Source organism: Notamacropus eugenii, chromosome 3 (genome assembly GCF_028372415.1).
Source record: "Notamacropus eugenii isolate mMacEug1 chromosome 3, mMacEug1.pri_v2, whole genome shotgun sequence".
Taxonomy (NCBI): Eukaryota; Metazoa; Chordata; class Mammalia; order Diprotodontia; family Macropodidae; genus Notamacropus; species Notamacropus eugenii.
Genome location: NC_092874.1, coordinates 55,002,775 through 55,015,441, shown reverse-complemented (window position 1 = coordinate 55,015,441; position 12,667 = coordinate 55,002,775). Strand labels below are relative to the sequence as shown.

General features: G+C 39.0%; 1 protein-coding gene across 10 annotated transcripts in view; it reads left to right on the top strand.

Annotated features, from left to right (window-relative positions):
• The window catches only part of ADAM22 (ADAM metallopeptidase domain 22), a 262,858-nt gene that overhangs the window by 47,532 nt on the left and 202,659 nt on the right, over positions 1-12,667 (top strand). For all 10 annotated transcript variants that reach the window (XM_072651557.1, XM_072651551.1, XM_072651554.1 and 7 more), the window contains exon 3: positions 7,238-7,314. In XM_072651557.1, coding sequence (XP_072507658.1) covers positions 7,238-7,314 — 77 coding nt within the window. The remainder of the gene's footprint in view (positions 1-7,237; positions 7,315-12,667) is intronic.

Sequence of the window (12,667 nt, the reverse complement as noted above, 5' to 3'; positions counted from 1 at the left end):
CCCACGTTGACCTCTTAAACCATCCCACAGTGACCTCTGCCTTCTGTTAACTCTGTGGTCTGAGGGGATGGTGGCCACCTGCAGAACTCTCAATTTCTTCTGCAAATTTCTTTTCAAGTCAGGTCAAGGGAATAAGTATTGATTAAGAGCTTGCTATCTATCAGGCATTGTGTTAAGCATTGGGGATACAAAAAAGGGTAAAAAAGCAACCAAAAGTCCCTGCCCTCCAGGAGCTCAACAATCTAATGGGAGAGATATATGTAAATTTGTGCATCTCATGTTTCTTGAGTTACTGCAATTCTACTTTGCTCATAGAGCACGGTGCAGGCACATGAACGGGAATGAAGTGTTAGAAAACTGAGGAGTTAGGGAGGGGTTAGTTCATGAAGGCTGTAGGACTCAAACAAAGGATTTTATATTTGATGTTCAAGTAATAATAGGCAACCGCTGGAGTTTGTGGGAGAATGGGATGGCCCGGGCCGTCAGACTTGAGCTTTACGAAGACTGGTCTGACAGCTGAGTGGCCAGTAGGCTCGAGTGGAGTGACATTTAAAGCAGGTAGCCTGCCCAGAAGACTTCCAATAGCTTAGGTGCTGTGAGTTGAGGAGGGATAAGTGAGAGACTCTACAACTATTCCTTCACACAATATTGTCTATGTATCCTTAAATCAAGGGATATTGTTAAGACTTTAAAATGTTAGGGTTTTTTAAATTGTAGGTCTCTGTTAACTTATTTACATAGTTCAGTTTGATTTCAGATTTTAAGTATGCAAAAAAATGAAAAAGCTATATGGTGGAGGAGATTTGGGGCCATTGATCATTTCTGGATTTGCTAACCTGTCTATGACAATATCTCAGTATCTCTCAAAACCTTAAACACTGATGGAAATGCAAGGTTTTCATTGTACTTGGTTTTGAGGACCAGCAAATTTTGAGGTGACCTTTAAGAGAAATTTGGAATGTTTTAATTAACATTTTTCCTAGTGGCTGGTGGAATTTTAGGAAAAAAATGTGACACATTTTTGTATTATTCTGAAAGATGTATGAACCACATTATTCTAAGAAGTTTTCATTTATAGCTACTGGTTTGAGACTGTTTTGCATGGGGCACAAGTTTGGAAAATTCCTTTTCCTGTAGAATGCTCACTTGCACTCCATATTTACCTTCCAGGTTTGCTGAGGTGGCAAGCCTAATCTTGATATGTTAAAGTTTTCAGATCAGTGCCATCCAGGAGTAATGCCAATCTACTACCAAAATTTTAAAGTGCATGAATAAAAATGACTAGACCCTCTTTTACAGAAAACCTTCTTCCAATACTAGTGATGCACTCAATTATTTGATAAATCAGTTTGGAGGCTCTTACAGTAATCTTTTTTTAAACATTGGAGTTTTTTGGGGGGGAAGTTCCAAATTCTCTCCCTCATTCCCTCCTCTCTCACCTCCCTGAGATGGTAAGCAATCTGATAAAGGTTATATATGTGCAATCATGTGAAACATTTCCACTTTAGTCATTTTCTTATAATAGTTTTAAAAGAAATGAGAAGGGACTGAAGTAGAATGAGGGCTTTGTGAGTGGACAGAGGAGGGTGGATGTCAGCAATGTTGTGGAGATGGGATTGACAAGAATTGGCAAATGATTGGCTATGAGATGGGAAGGGAGAAGGAAGAATGAAGTAATGGAGGACTGATTAAATGCTTACTGTATGCAAAGCATTGTGCTATGCACTGAGAATACAAATGGGAAGGTAAAACAGTACCTTCTCTCAAGGAGCTCACGTTCTAAGAGGGGGAACAGCTTCTAGGGAAGATTTCAGCTGCAAGTCAGAGGGGTGCAGCAGCAGAGCCACTGGCAGGGCTTTGTTAATGTCATTTTCACTGATAAAATCCTGTCAGTTTCTGATGTGAGACTATTTGGTAGAGCCAAGGATTTGGGTAGCAAGAACTTTCTTTTCTGGGTCTTGAGTAACTGTGGCTGGAGCACTCGCGGAAGCCAATCCAGTCAAGTCAACGAGTATTTGTGAAGTGCTCAGTGTACAGAGGCACTGTGCTTAGACAGTTTTGCCAGGTTGGATCTCCACAGGGGCTGCCTCTTAGGGTGCTGCTTGAGGGCACTGAGCTGGAGGCATTGTGACTCCCAAGGCTCTTGGAAGAGTGAAGGATGACTCCAAAGTTAGGAACTGGAGAGACTGGGAGGTGGTACCCCCACAGAAATAGGAAGGTTTGGATGAGGAGCAGGTTTAAGGAGGAAGATGATGGGTTCCATTTTGGATGTGTTGAATTTGAGGTTCTGATGGAACATGTGTGTGGAGATTTCTAGATTCTTCAGCTGGTGAACTGTTCTAGCACACACCAATTACTTCTGCCCACCAGGACTGATTATGAATTCTCTGCACCTGTACAGTTGGTGCGATCTGAACACCCACATGTCATCCAGTCACAGAATAAACTAGTGAGCCTCATTGTGGATAGCTTTTGAATTGGTGTCTCTGTCATAGTCATAGGTAGTACCTAATTTAACCACTAATATTTGTTCATGATGGAGTATCATCCATATTTAGTCAACTGGAAGGATTTTCATCCCTTACCAATCTTCCTGAAGTCAGTCCCCTGGCTATTGGCTTATTCGTTATTCTTGATTATTGGGTGGTTAGAGGAAATTTTTTAAAAATTAAGAGTCGTATGCGTGTGTGTGTGTTCGTCCTTTGTTGCCGAAGAAGACCATGTCATCAGAGAAATAAAGACATGACTTGCACTTGACTTTGTTTTGAGTGAGACAGGGCTGTGCAGGTCACCAGCTTCATTTCTCCTCCAGAGCCATCTGAATTCAGTGACCAGATATTCATCAGGAAGACTGGAGATGACCCAGGATAAGGCAATTGGGTTGTGACTTTCCCAAGGTCACACAGCTAGTGAGTGTCAAGTATCTAACATGAGATTTGAACTCAGGTCCTCCTAACTCCTGCACTGGTGTTCTAGACACTGCGCCACCTAGTATCCCACTCCTGACACTCCTGACAAGAGTCATGTATTGCAACAGGTAGTACTTTCACAGTATTAATTAATTAGTTATTGAAACCTATGAATTGCAAATTTTTTTGTCTGTCGTAGTACATTTCTGTTGCTGCAGAATCTGGATGACACTTCTATACTCTGCATCTGGCAATGGATAAACATTCTGATACCCCTGTCAACACAGCACACATATCTAGTTATGTGAAAGAGGAAAAGATTAATGTTGTTAGGTTTTATGAATAATTAAGATTTTGACAATTTTATGGGACTACAACCTATTCCAATTTAGTGTCACTTGATTCATTGTCACCTGACAACCAGAATGTCTTTTATTGTCATTTTGTTGTATTTTTTATTGTAGTTTTTATTGTCCTATTCTATTGTTATTTATTATGTTTCTTGACTCATCATCACCCTCTTTTTGTAACAAGAATGGGGGAGGTGGATGTTGTGACACTGTCATATTTATTGGGCATCCATTAATGGTTGTTGCTTAAAGAAATGGGGATAAAAATACAGATTGACCTTAATATAGCTGAAAATTAGAAATTAGCTTTTCAAATGAAGGAATTGCACTGGATTCATTGTCAGATATGTGACTGAGCTGTGCAGTTTTTTTTATTTTTTCCATAGTAGAAACATATTGCAACTAAGCAAAATGTTCAGGTGCATTGGTGGCAAGTCATTGCCTTATTAAACATTAGATAGATGAAGAAAATTATTAATGAAGCTCATTTCCCATCATTCTTGTATGTCCATGAAGGTAGCCACCAGTCTACCTTACTAGCTCAGAGCCTTCACCGTCACCCACATGAGTTGACGTTACAAAATAAATACACATGTATTTATTGGAGAACTTGGACAACATGCTCTCAAGGGAGAGCAGTATTTTCTGGCATTAAAGATACATCCTTCCTCAGCCACTTACTAGTTCTGTAACCTTGGTCAAGTCACTAAATCACTCTGAACTTCATTTTCCTCATCTATAAAATGGGGATAATAGTACCACAGGATTATATTAGGAGACTCAAATGAGATATGTGTTTAAAGTGCTTTGAAATCCTGATAAAAGCATCAGCTATTATTAGTAATATAACCTTAAAAAGCAATCATAGTAGTAAAATTAGTAAAACTTAGCATTAATACATTAATATTAAATAGTAGTTTTTAAAAATGTCTCCTTGTAGATACCTCTTCCCTCCTTCCTGCTCTGAAACCTGTAGCCCTTTGGGTATAAAATGCAAACTCATTATTCTATTATTTAAAGGCTAATAAAATTGGGCCCCATCCAACCCCATCTTATAATACTGCCCTTCATGTACTGGCCCAACCAGACGATTCCCTGACTTTCCCTTGCCTGATCCCTATGCATCCCATGCACTGTGCATTTCCATACAGCATCTCCTATTCCATTCATGGATTCTCCTCACAGCTCCATATATTAAGGGCCTTCCCCTCTTTTAAAGTGTTCTGGTGCCACCTCCCCCAGGAAGCCTTCCTTTATTCTTCCCCTGAGGGAAGCAGTTCTTTACTTCTAAGCCCTCTGATGCTGCTCTGATCAGAACTCATCTATTATCATTTTTCTTAGCTTTCCTCCTAGAATATAAACTTCTTGTGGACAGAATGTTGGTTTTCATCTTGATATCATGCTTTGTGGGTTCTTGATAAATGTTGTGTTGTTATGTCGAAATGTTGAAGTTCTATTTCTGGGATACTTTTCTTTTAATTTTTTTTTTGGGAGGAGGCATTAGGGATTAAGTGACTTGCCCGGGGTCACATAGCTAGTAACCATCTGAGGCCATGTTTGAACACAGGCCCTCCTGAGTCTAGGGCTGGTGCTGTATCCGCTGGGCCACCTAGTTGCCCTCAGGATACTTTTCTAAAAAAAAAGTTCAGTGAAAGATGTTGCCCACAGAACTTCACGCTGCAACTATTAATGTAAGTGCCATGAAACAAAAACACCAAATTAAAAAAAACCCAACAATAACAAACTGCAACACAATACAAGTTCTATAAAAATTTTAGAACTCCAGGGGGAAAGGCTCCTCCCTTCCCCTGCCTAATCAGCATTCAGCTTCGATGCATTAGGGCTTTTCCTAGGAGATAGATTATTATTTCTTTCCTTCTAGTCATATATGCTTCCAAGAAGTTTCCTGGAACTCCAGCTAAGGATTGCAGATGGTGCAGCAGTCATTTTCAAGATCTTTAGCTTGTGCTCACATGAAAAAGAGTGTCCAATAGGATAAAAAATAATGACAAAAGCAACAATAATAACCAGCATTTATTTCGTGTTTTAAGGTTTGCAAAGTGCTTTACATTGATTGTCTCATCTGACACTCAAAAGAACCATGGGAGGCAGGTGCCGTCATTGTTCCGATTATACAGATGAAGAAACTGAGGCAGACAGAGGTTAAGTGACTTGTCCAAGGTCACCCAGTTGTTAAGTGTCCAAGGCCAAATGTGAACTCAGGTCTTTCTGAACCTAGATTCAGTGCTCTATCTATTCCCTACATCACTTAGGTGCCTATATAATATAATCTCTAAATATAATCTAATAGGATTAATGTTAAGAATACAAGCTAAGAGAGAAACATACCCACAGAATTGTGATCTCCTTAGCGTGGGTCCCTTCCTCCATTTATATGGATCACAGTCTATGTCATGTGCATATTGGATAAAGGATCTGGGACAAGGGAGTGCTTAGCTCAGAGAAGAGAATTTGAAGGGTGAAAGCAGATAGATGATTGAAAAAAAATATCATGGAGTTGAGAGGCACAATTTCTTGGAGGAAATGGTTATTTTCCTGATTATAGATTCAGAGTTGCATAGAATGGACAGACATGGATGGATTATGGTCTAGATTCTTGGAGGGAGTATTCATGCCCAAGAGGTCACATATCCACTTGAGTATGGGTTAACACTTCCTCTCATTTTACTCTTATCTAAAACATAGTTTTCTTTTTATAAACCCCTAGCTTATTTTTAATGGGAAAATCTTCTAGTGGAGTAAGGCAGGATCAAGAGAAATAGTCATCTAAAGAGTCTAATTTCTTGAGAGACATTGGAAAATTCCTAACTGACCCCTTGCTACCTTTTCTAGGTTATTACTCCTTACTCTCCTCTGTGCACTCTGTTATACAGTCATAATGATCTCCTTCCTGTTCCTTACATATGATACTCTATATTCCAATTGGAGCATTTTCCCTGGCTGCCCCTCTGCCCCATTCTTGGGCTGCAGTCCCTCATTTCTGTCTTCTGGCTTTCCTGGTTTTTTTCAAATCTCAGCTAAAGTCCCAACTTCCATAGAGGCTTTTCCCAGTCCTCCTTAGTCTTAGTAACTTCTCTTCCCCTTCTCCCTTCCTGCTACCCCATTACCTCCAGTTTATCCTGTTTGTGTTTTGAGGTGGCAGCTAGGTGGCACAGTGAATAGGGTACCAGGCTAGTCAGGAAGACTCAACTTCCAGATTTCACATCTGGCCTCAGACACTTCCTGTGTGACCCTAGGCAAGTCCCTGTACCCTGTTTGCCTCAGTTTCCTTATTTATAAAAATTAGCTGGAGAAGGAAATGGCAAACTACTCCAGTATCTTTGCCAAGAAAATCTCAAGTCGAGTCATGAATAATTGGACATGACTGAAATGAATGAGCAACACTTTTGTTTGTATGTAATTTACATTTTGTCCCTCCCATTAGACTGTGAGCACTTTGAGAAAAGGGACCTTTTTCCGTCCTTCTTTGTACCCCCAACACTTAACATAGTTCATGGCACAAAAGTAGGTGCTTAATAAGCTAACTGACTGAATTTCTGAAAATATTACTTCATCTTACTTTGTTGTTATTCAGTTGTTTCAGTTGTGTCTGACTCTTCATGACCTCATTTGTGGTTTTCTTGGCAAAGATACTAGAGTGGCTTGCCATTTCCTTGTCTAGCTCATTTGGATTAAGTGACTTGCCCAGGGTCACACAGCTGTTAAGTGTCTAAGGCTAATTTGAACTCATGAAGATGAGTCTTCCCGATTCCCAGCCAGTGCTCTATTCACTATTTGCCACTCGAAAGGAGCTAACTTGTCTTAATCCTTTGTGTTGTTTAAGGCCTATGTTGAATTGTTCTTCTCGTCAGAATATGTTTAAAGGACCAATGATCATATGAATATAACTTAGCTGATTAGATATTTTTCTGCTCTGATTACTTAACAAATAACTCTTTGTCATTTTTAATGTTGCAGTCTGCTCACATTGACCAGGCGAGCTTCCAAGTTGAGGCCTTTGGATCAACTTTCATTCTCGATGTTGTCCTCAACCAGTAAGTATTTTGCCACATCTGGGAATGATTTTTTAGGGTTGCCCTAAATTCACCTTCTGATTTTTTTCGTTAGATTGCATGCTCTAGATATTCCTTTTAAGTTTTCTTCATTGTTACCCCCTCAAATTCCCATTATCTAACTATCAAGAAAACATGGAAGTTTTACATCAGTTCCATGAAGTAAAGGACAGCGTTTTATCAGTTTTTGTCACCAATGCTGACTTGGTAGGTGAATTCCAAACTATTGAATAAACTTGAGTCGGAAGGTTAATATGACAAATGAATGCTGTCATGTAATTGAGGGATTGGGACCATCCTTGTGACTTCATTGTTCTTCTTTTCATGGTCTTAGCAGTAAAAGGTTCAATGATTTCCCAGGATCACACAGTCAGTATGTCAGAAAGAAGCGAGACTTGAACCTGGGTCTTCTGATTCTGGGCTAGATCAGTATAATTGAGATTGCAATGTAATTTAACATTATAAAATTGTAAGGCAAAAGCTATCTCAAGGCCTAAGGAGATCTAGGTGATGTATATGTCTATGATCTTTATATGTGGATGCATCTCCCTCAGTGCCCTAGACTGCACAGAGAAGAGCATTTTGTAAATGTTTGTTATTTGTATCCAGGTCATCCAAGTCTTATGGTGTCTTGACAGAATCCAGCCAATGTTGTTGGATTCCGTGTTGAGCTCTGATAGATTCTGTTCTCTTCAGAGAAACAGTTAAAGGCTGTTGCAGGAAAACAATGGTTATCACTAGCATTGGGTGGAAATGGAAGAACAAACCAAAGCTGAATTGGCATGATGATGGGAAGCCTTTGGAGGAGACAGTCATTACTGTAGAAATATTGACATTACAGCAAATATGGAAAAAAAGTGTAATATAAATTGAGATTGACAGGATTGAGAAAGATGAATGGTATTGTTTTTTGAAGATGGAACTATGCTAGATATATGATCCTCTGTGGTTGATGTCTCCTTACTTACATTGTGATTCGACAAATATATTTTTCGTCACTTAGATGGAACATTTTGTACTTTTGGTTTTATGTTGGCTAAAAACCAAAAATGTGAGATGTCTAACGTTTTTTAGTAGGGGTTTCCAATCAATGACTGCTTGTGCTCATAATTTCTTAAAGGGAGGAAAATTAGGCTGAAATTTGTATTTGTAACTGGACTCCACTTAGAGATGGGCCCAACAAAACACTTTCATATTGGAGTGGAAAGGAACCATTAAGCAATGTTTTTATTAAAAATATATCCAGCAAATAAAGTTGGCTTATAATCAAATTACAAAGAGTTGTAGCAGTAACAATTTCAACTTTTAAGCAATGTCTATAAGTGGTACATGGAGAGTAGAAAAAGGTTAGAAAAGGAAAGTATAACTGGCGTAGCTTCTGCTACCATGATGAGGAGAATGCTAGGGAACAATGTCTGCTTAATAGGGTCCCACCTGTCCTTATGCGCTGTCAAAGAGAGGAAAGTTAAAAAGCTTATGATACCCTAGAAACAGCAATATTAATTATGATGATAGATTGTATTTACATATTACTTTAATGCTTGGACTGTATTATCTCAGTTGGTTTTTCACAACAGTCCAGTACAAATTGTTCACTCCCACAGGCAAGTAAATGGTCCTAGTTAATGTGAAACAAAAAGAAAATGGGCAAAGAACAAGATACATGGAGGTGGCGTGGCACTGTGGAAGGAGCTGTGATTTGGGAGGCAAACGTTGACCCTAGCTTCACATCCTGACTCCAAGGGTTACTACTGGTGTGACATCAGGCAAGTCACAACCTCACTGGGTCTCAGTTTCTTCATTTGTAAAAGGAGGTACTGGACTAGATGGCCTCTGAGGTCCTGTCCAGCTATAGACATGGGATCCTGGGTCTTGTCCTAAACTGTCTTGAGTGAGATATTCAAGCTGCATTCATTTTTCCCCTACGTTATTTTCCTGAACTCTAAGAAATATAAAATAAAAGTGCCTCCTTTAAGATTTCCTGATACTTTCACAAAATGCCAAAGAACAGATTTACACCTAGACTTGAAAAACTCCACTTAGGTCAAACTCTAGTGATTCATCATGACATGGAGCTGAGGTTGAGGGTCTTGAAGTCTTTGCCAGTGGAAGACAAGCCCTAAAGTACAGGATAAGTTTAAGTCCATCATTGGTCTGTTCATCCCGTTTTAGGACCAGCAACCAGGTTGGTGGCCAAATTTGGATCCTAAGGCATGGAAGAAGGTTGTAATCTTTACATGTAGAAAGAGTACCCTCCCTGATAAAGTCAGAGGTCCTTAGAGTATTAAAGAATTGTCCTTAATTTGCTCCTTTCATAATTGTACAGACATTTTGTATATCTAGTGTCTAGCTCTTGTAGACATCAGAAGTGATGAAATGCACTGGAAAATAGTCCAAACTGTTTTGAAAATAGTCAATTTCAATCTAGCTTTCTATGTTTTATGCAAAATCATTGTATCTCTACCAGGCCTATTATGGCTTCTGGAATTTACCACTTGGTGGTAAAGAGCTTATTCTTATATTCAGGACAGAGACCTAACAAGTGATTTCACTGGCATAGGGAGCACCATCTACTGATGTAAGTCAATACTTTCTTTGCAACTTATAGCCTTTGAGACCTGTCTAGAGCTCTCAGAAGTTCAGTGACTCCATTGCCCAAGGATGCAAAAGTCAGTCTGTTAGAGATTGGACTTGACTCCAGCTCTTCTGGCTTCTGAGGTCAGTTTTAGACACTATGTCATACAGTCTGTTCTATAATGCACTTTAAAATAGGAGAATTATTGTCTAATCCCTAGATCATGAATGTTTCACTTCTAAAGATTTTTTTGTAAGTTGGTCATTTGACCTGGGAGAGAGGCAGTATCCACTCTGCCTAGTGGACAGAGAGCCAACCTTGGAATCAGCCAGAACTGAGTTCACGTTCCACCTCTTGACACATATTGATTGGGTCCCTCTGGGTAAGTCACTTAGCCTCTCAGTAACCCAGGATCTTCTTATGTTTGCAGAATAGGCCCTTATTTTCATTCTATCTGTGGAAGTTACCTTGACCAATGAAGTCACAAGTCTCGTTCAAAGAAAAGAAAAAAAAATAGCCAGTTATTCTAATAACAAGAAAAAAATAGTCTTTTCTTCATTCTCTGACTCCTCCTTTGGCATTCTTCTTTTAACATCTTCATTTTTCTCCAGAGTGAGAGCCTAGAGTAGAACTCAATCATGACAGGAATCAGCCAGTGCTGTTGTCAAGCATTAGATGAATAAAGTGGGAGGGAGGAGAGAGAAGTGACAATGAGGTTAGGTAGGAGAGGAGCAGAGTTAGACAGAGCCCTGGAGAGTAAATCAAACTGTTTGCAAATGGACAACTCCAATCTTATTTTCCTTCTTTCATGCAAAATTACTGGGGGTTTTTTTTCACCAGGCCATTGTGGTTCCTGGAGCAAAATAAGGAGAGATAACAAAGAAGTCGTTGGAAAGGGTTGTGAATTTTCTGGCTGTACTTGGATTGTAGAAAAGTCCCAGGGTGGCCGTGAAGGCTCTATGCAGTTGGCCTAAGGTGATGATTATGATGATAAAAACCCAAGTAATCATCATACCAATAATTATAATAATTTCATGATGGTGATGATGGGACAATAAGCCACAAAAGATCTCTTGCCATAGACAGCAAACGGAATCACCAAGAAGAGCATATGGCCTAACTCCTTCATTAAATAGATGGGGAAACTGGAGCCCAGAAAGGTTGTTTGTAATTGTGTCTGTATCAAAATGATTGTGGTGAGAATTTATGTATTCATTAAAAATGGTTGCTTTAGCTAGCATTTTTGTGAGACTTAAAAGTTTGTAAAGCATTTTATGTATCTTATCTCATTTGATCTTCACAACAACTTTGTAAGGTAGGTGCTACTATTATTCATGTTTTACTACTGAGGAAATTGAGGTTTGATAAAGGTTAAGTGACTTTCTCAGGAACCCTTAGGGTCCAAAGTAGGGTTTGAACTTGGGTCTTCCTGATTCCAAGTCTAACAGTCTATGCACTGATCCACCCAGGTGCCTCTAGAATGAAGAGTTCTTGACCTTTTTATGTCATGGATGTCTTTGGTAGTGTGGTGAAGCCTATGGACTCCTCTAAGAATAATGTTTTTAAAATCAAAGGAAATGGCAAATTTCATATAGGGGTAGTGAAAATAAAGGAAGGAAAAAAAGAAAGGAAGGAAGGAGGGAAAGAAGGAAGAAAAAATATAAAAAAAGACAAAATGTTTTCATATACAAATTCATGGACCCACTGAAATCTATCAGTTTAAACCCCCCTGCTTTAAATATTAGTGGCTAGAATATCTACCATGTACTAATAGGGGAAATATGTTACAGGAATGGATGACTCACTTCCCATGAAGCTGGGCATACATTCTGGCCCCTTTCTATGGGGCATGTGCTCTGGACATTTGTTAGAGGATATGCCCCATCCCCAACACACGTCCCACATGCATCCCTTGCTCTAATCCATCCTCACTACATAAAAGGAACGTAAATAAAGTTATCTGCTTTCTAGGTTGATATATCAGACATTCATATGCTTAGAAGTAAAATAACAATGAAAGTTCATATATGATTAGCCCTGTAATTATAAGCTGCATTAATTCCAAGAAGTGAATCATTGTAAGTAATCAGAAAGGATGATCAGAGAAGCCTGGGAAAGGGTGAAATTTGGATAGGAAGAAGCAAAAGGGGATTAAGTCTGGAAGGGAACAAAATGAACAAGGACTTAGAGTTAGGAATAAGCATAGAATGTTCTTAGGATAATGAGAAGACTAATTTTTTAAACATTATATTTTATTTCTTTCCTCAATTAGAAGACCAACTTAGCTACGGGAGATGTTACATGTATTTGGTGGAAAGGGGAGTGACATAGGTCAAGGGACAAAAGGTTAAATACATAGGTTAGAGATGAAGACTCTTGAATGCCAAATTGAGGAACTTGGATGTTATGTTATGGGAACTGGGAAGTCATTGGAGATTTTAAAATTGCAAAAATCAAAATTCAGCCATCGAGTTAGTAGGAGAAACACTAGTAAGTGCATCTGTCTTTGAAATTGGCATTTTGGTGTCTATATCCTTGTGACATTTAAGCAAACTTGAAGTGATGACAAAAAAGGTACTGGTATACCCAGAACTGATTTCCACATTCATTAGTAGGTGGAAGCATTTATTAGGTAAATAGTCCTTTAATCCCTAAATGTCTATTTTTACCCAGTGTCTAACATAGTATTTTGTATGTAGAGGTAAGGAGTGGACCTGTGATTTCAATAGTGAAATCCCTCTACCAGTATAAATTAGAACC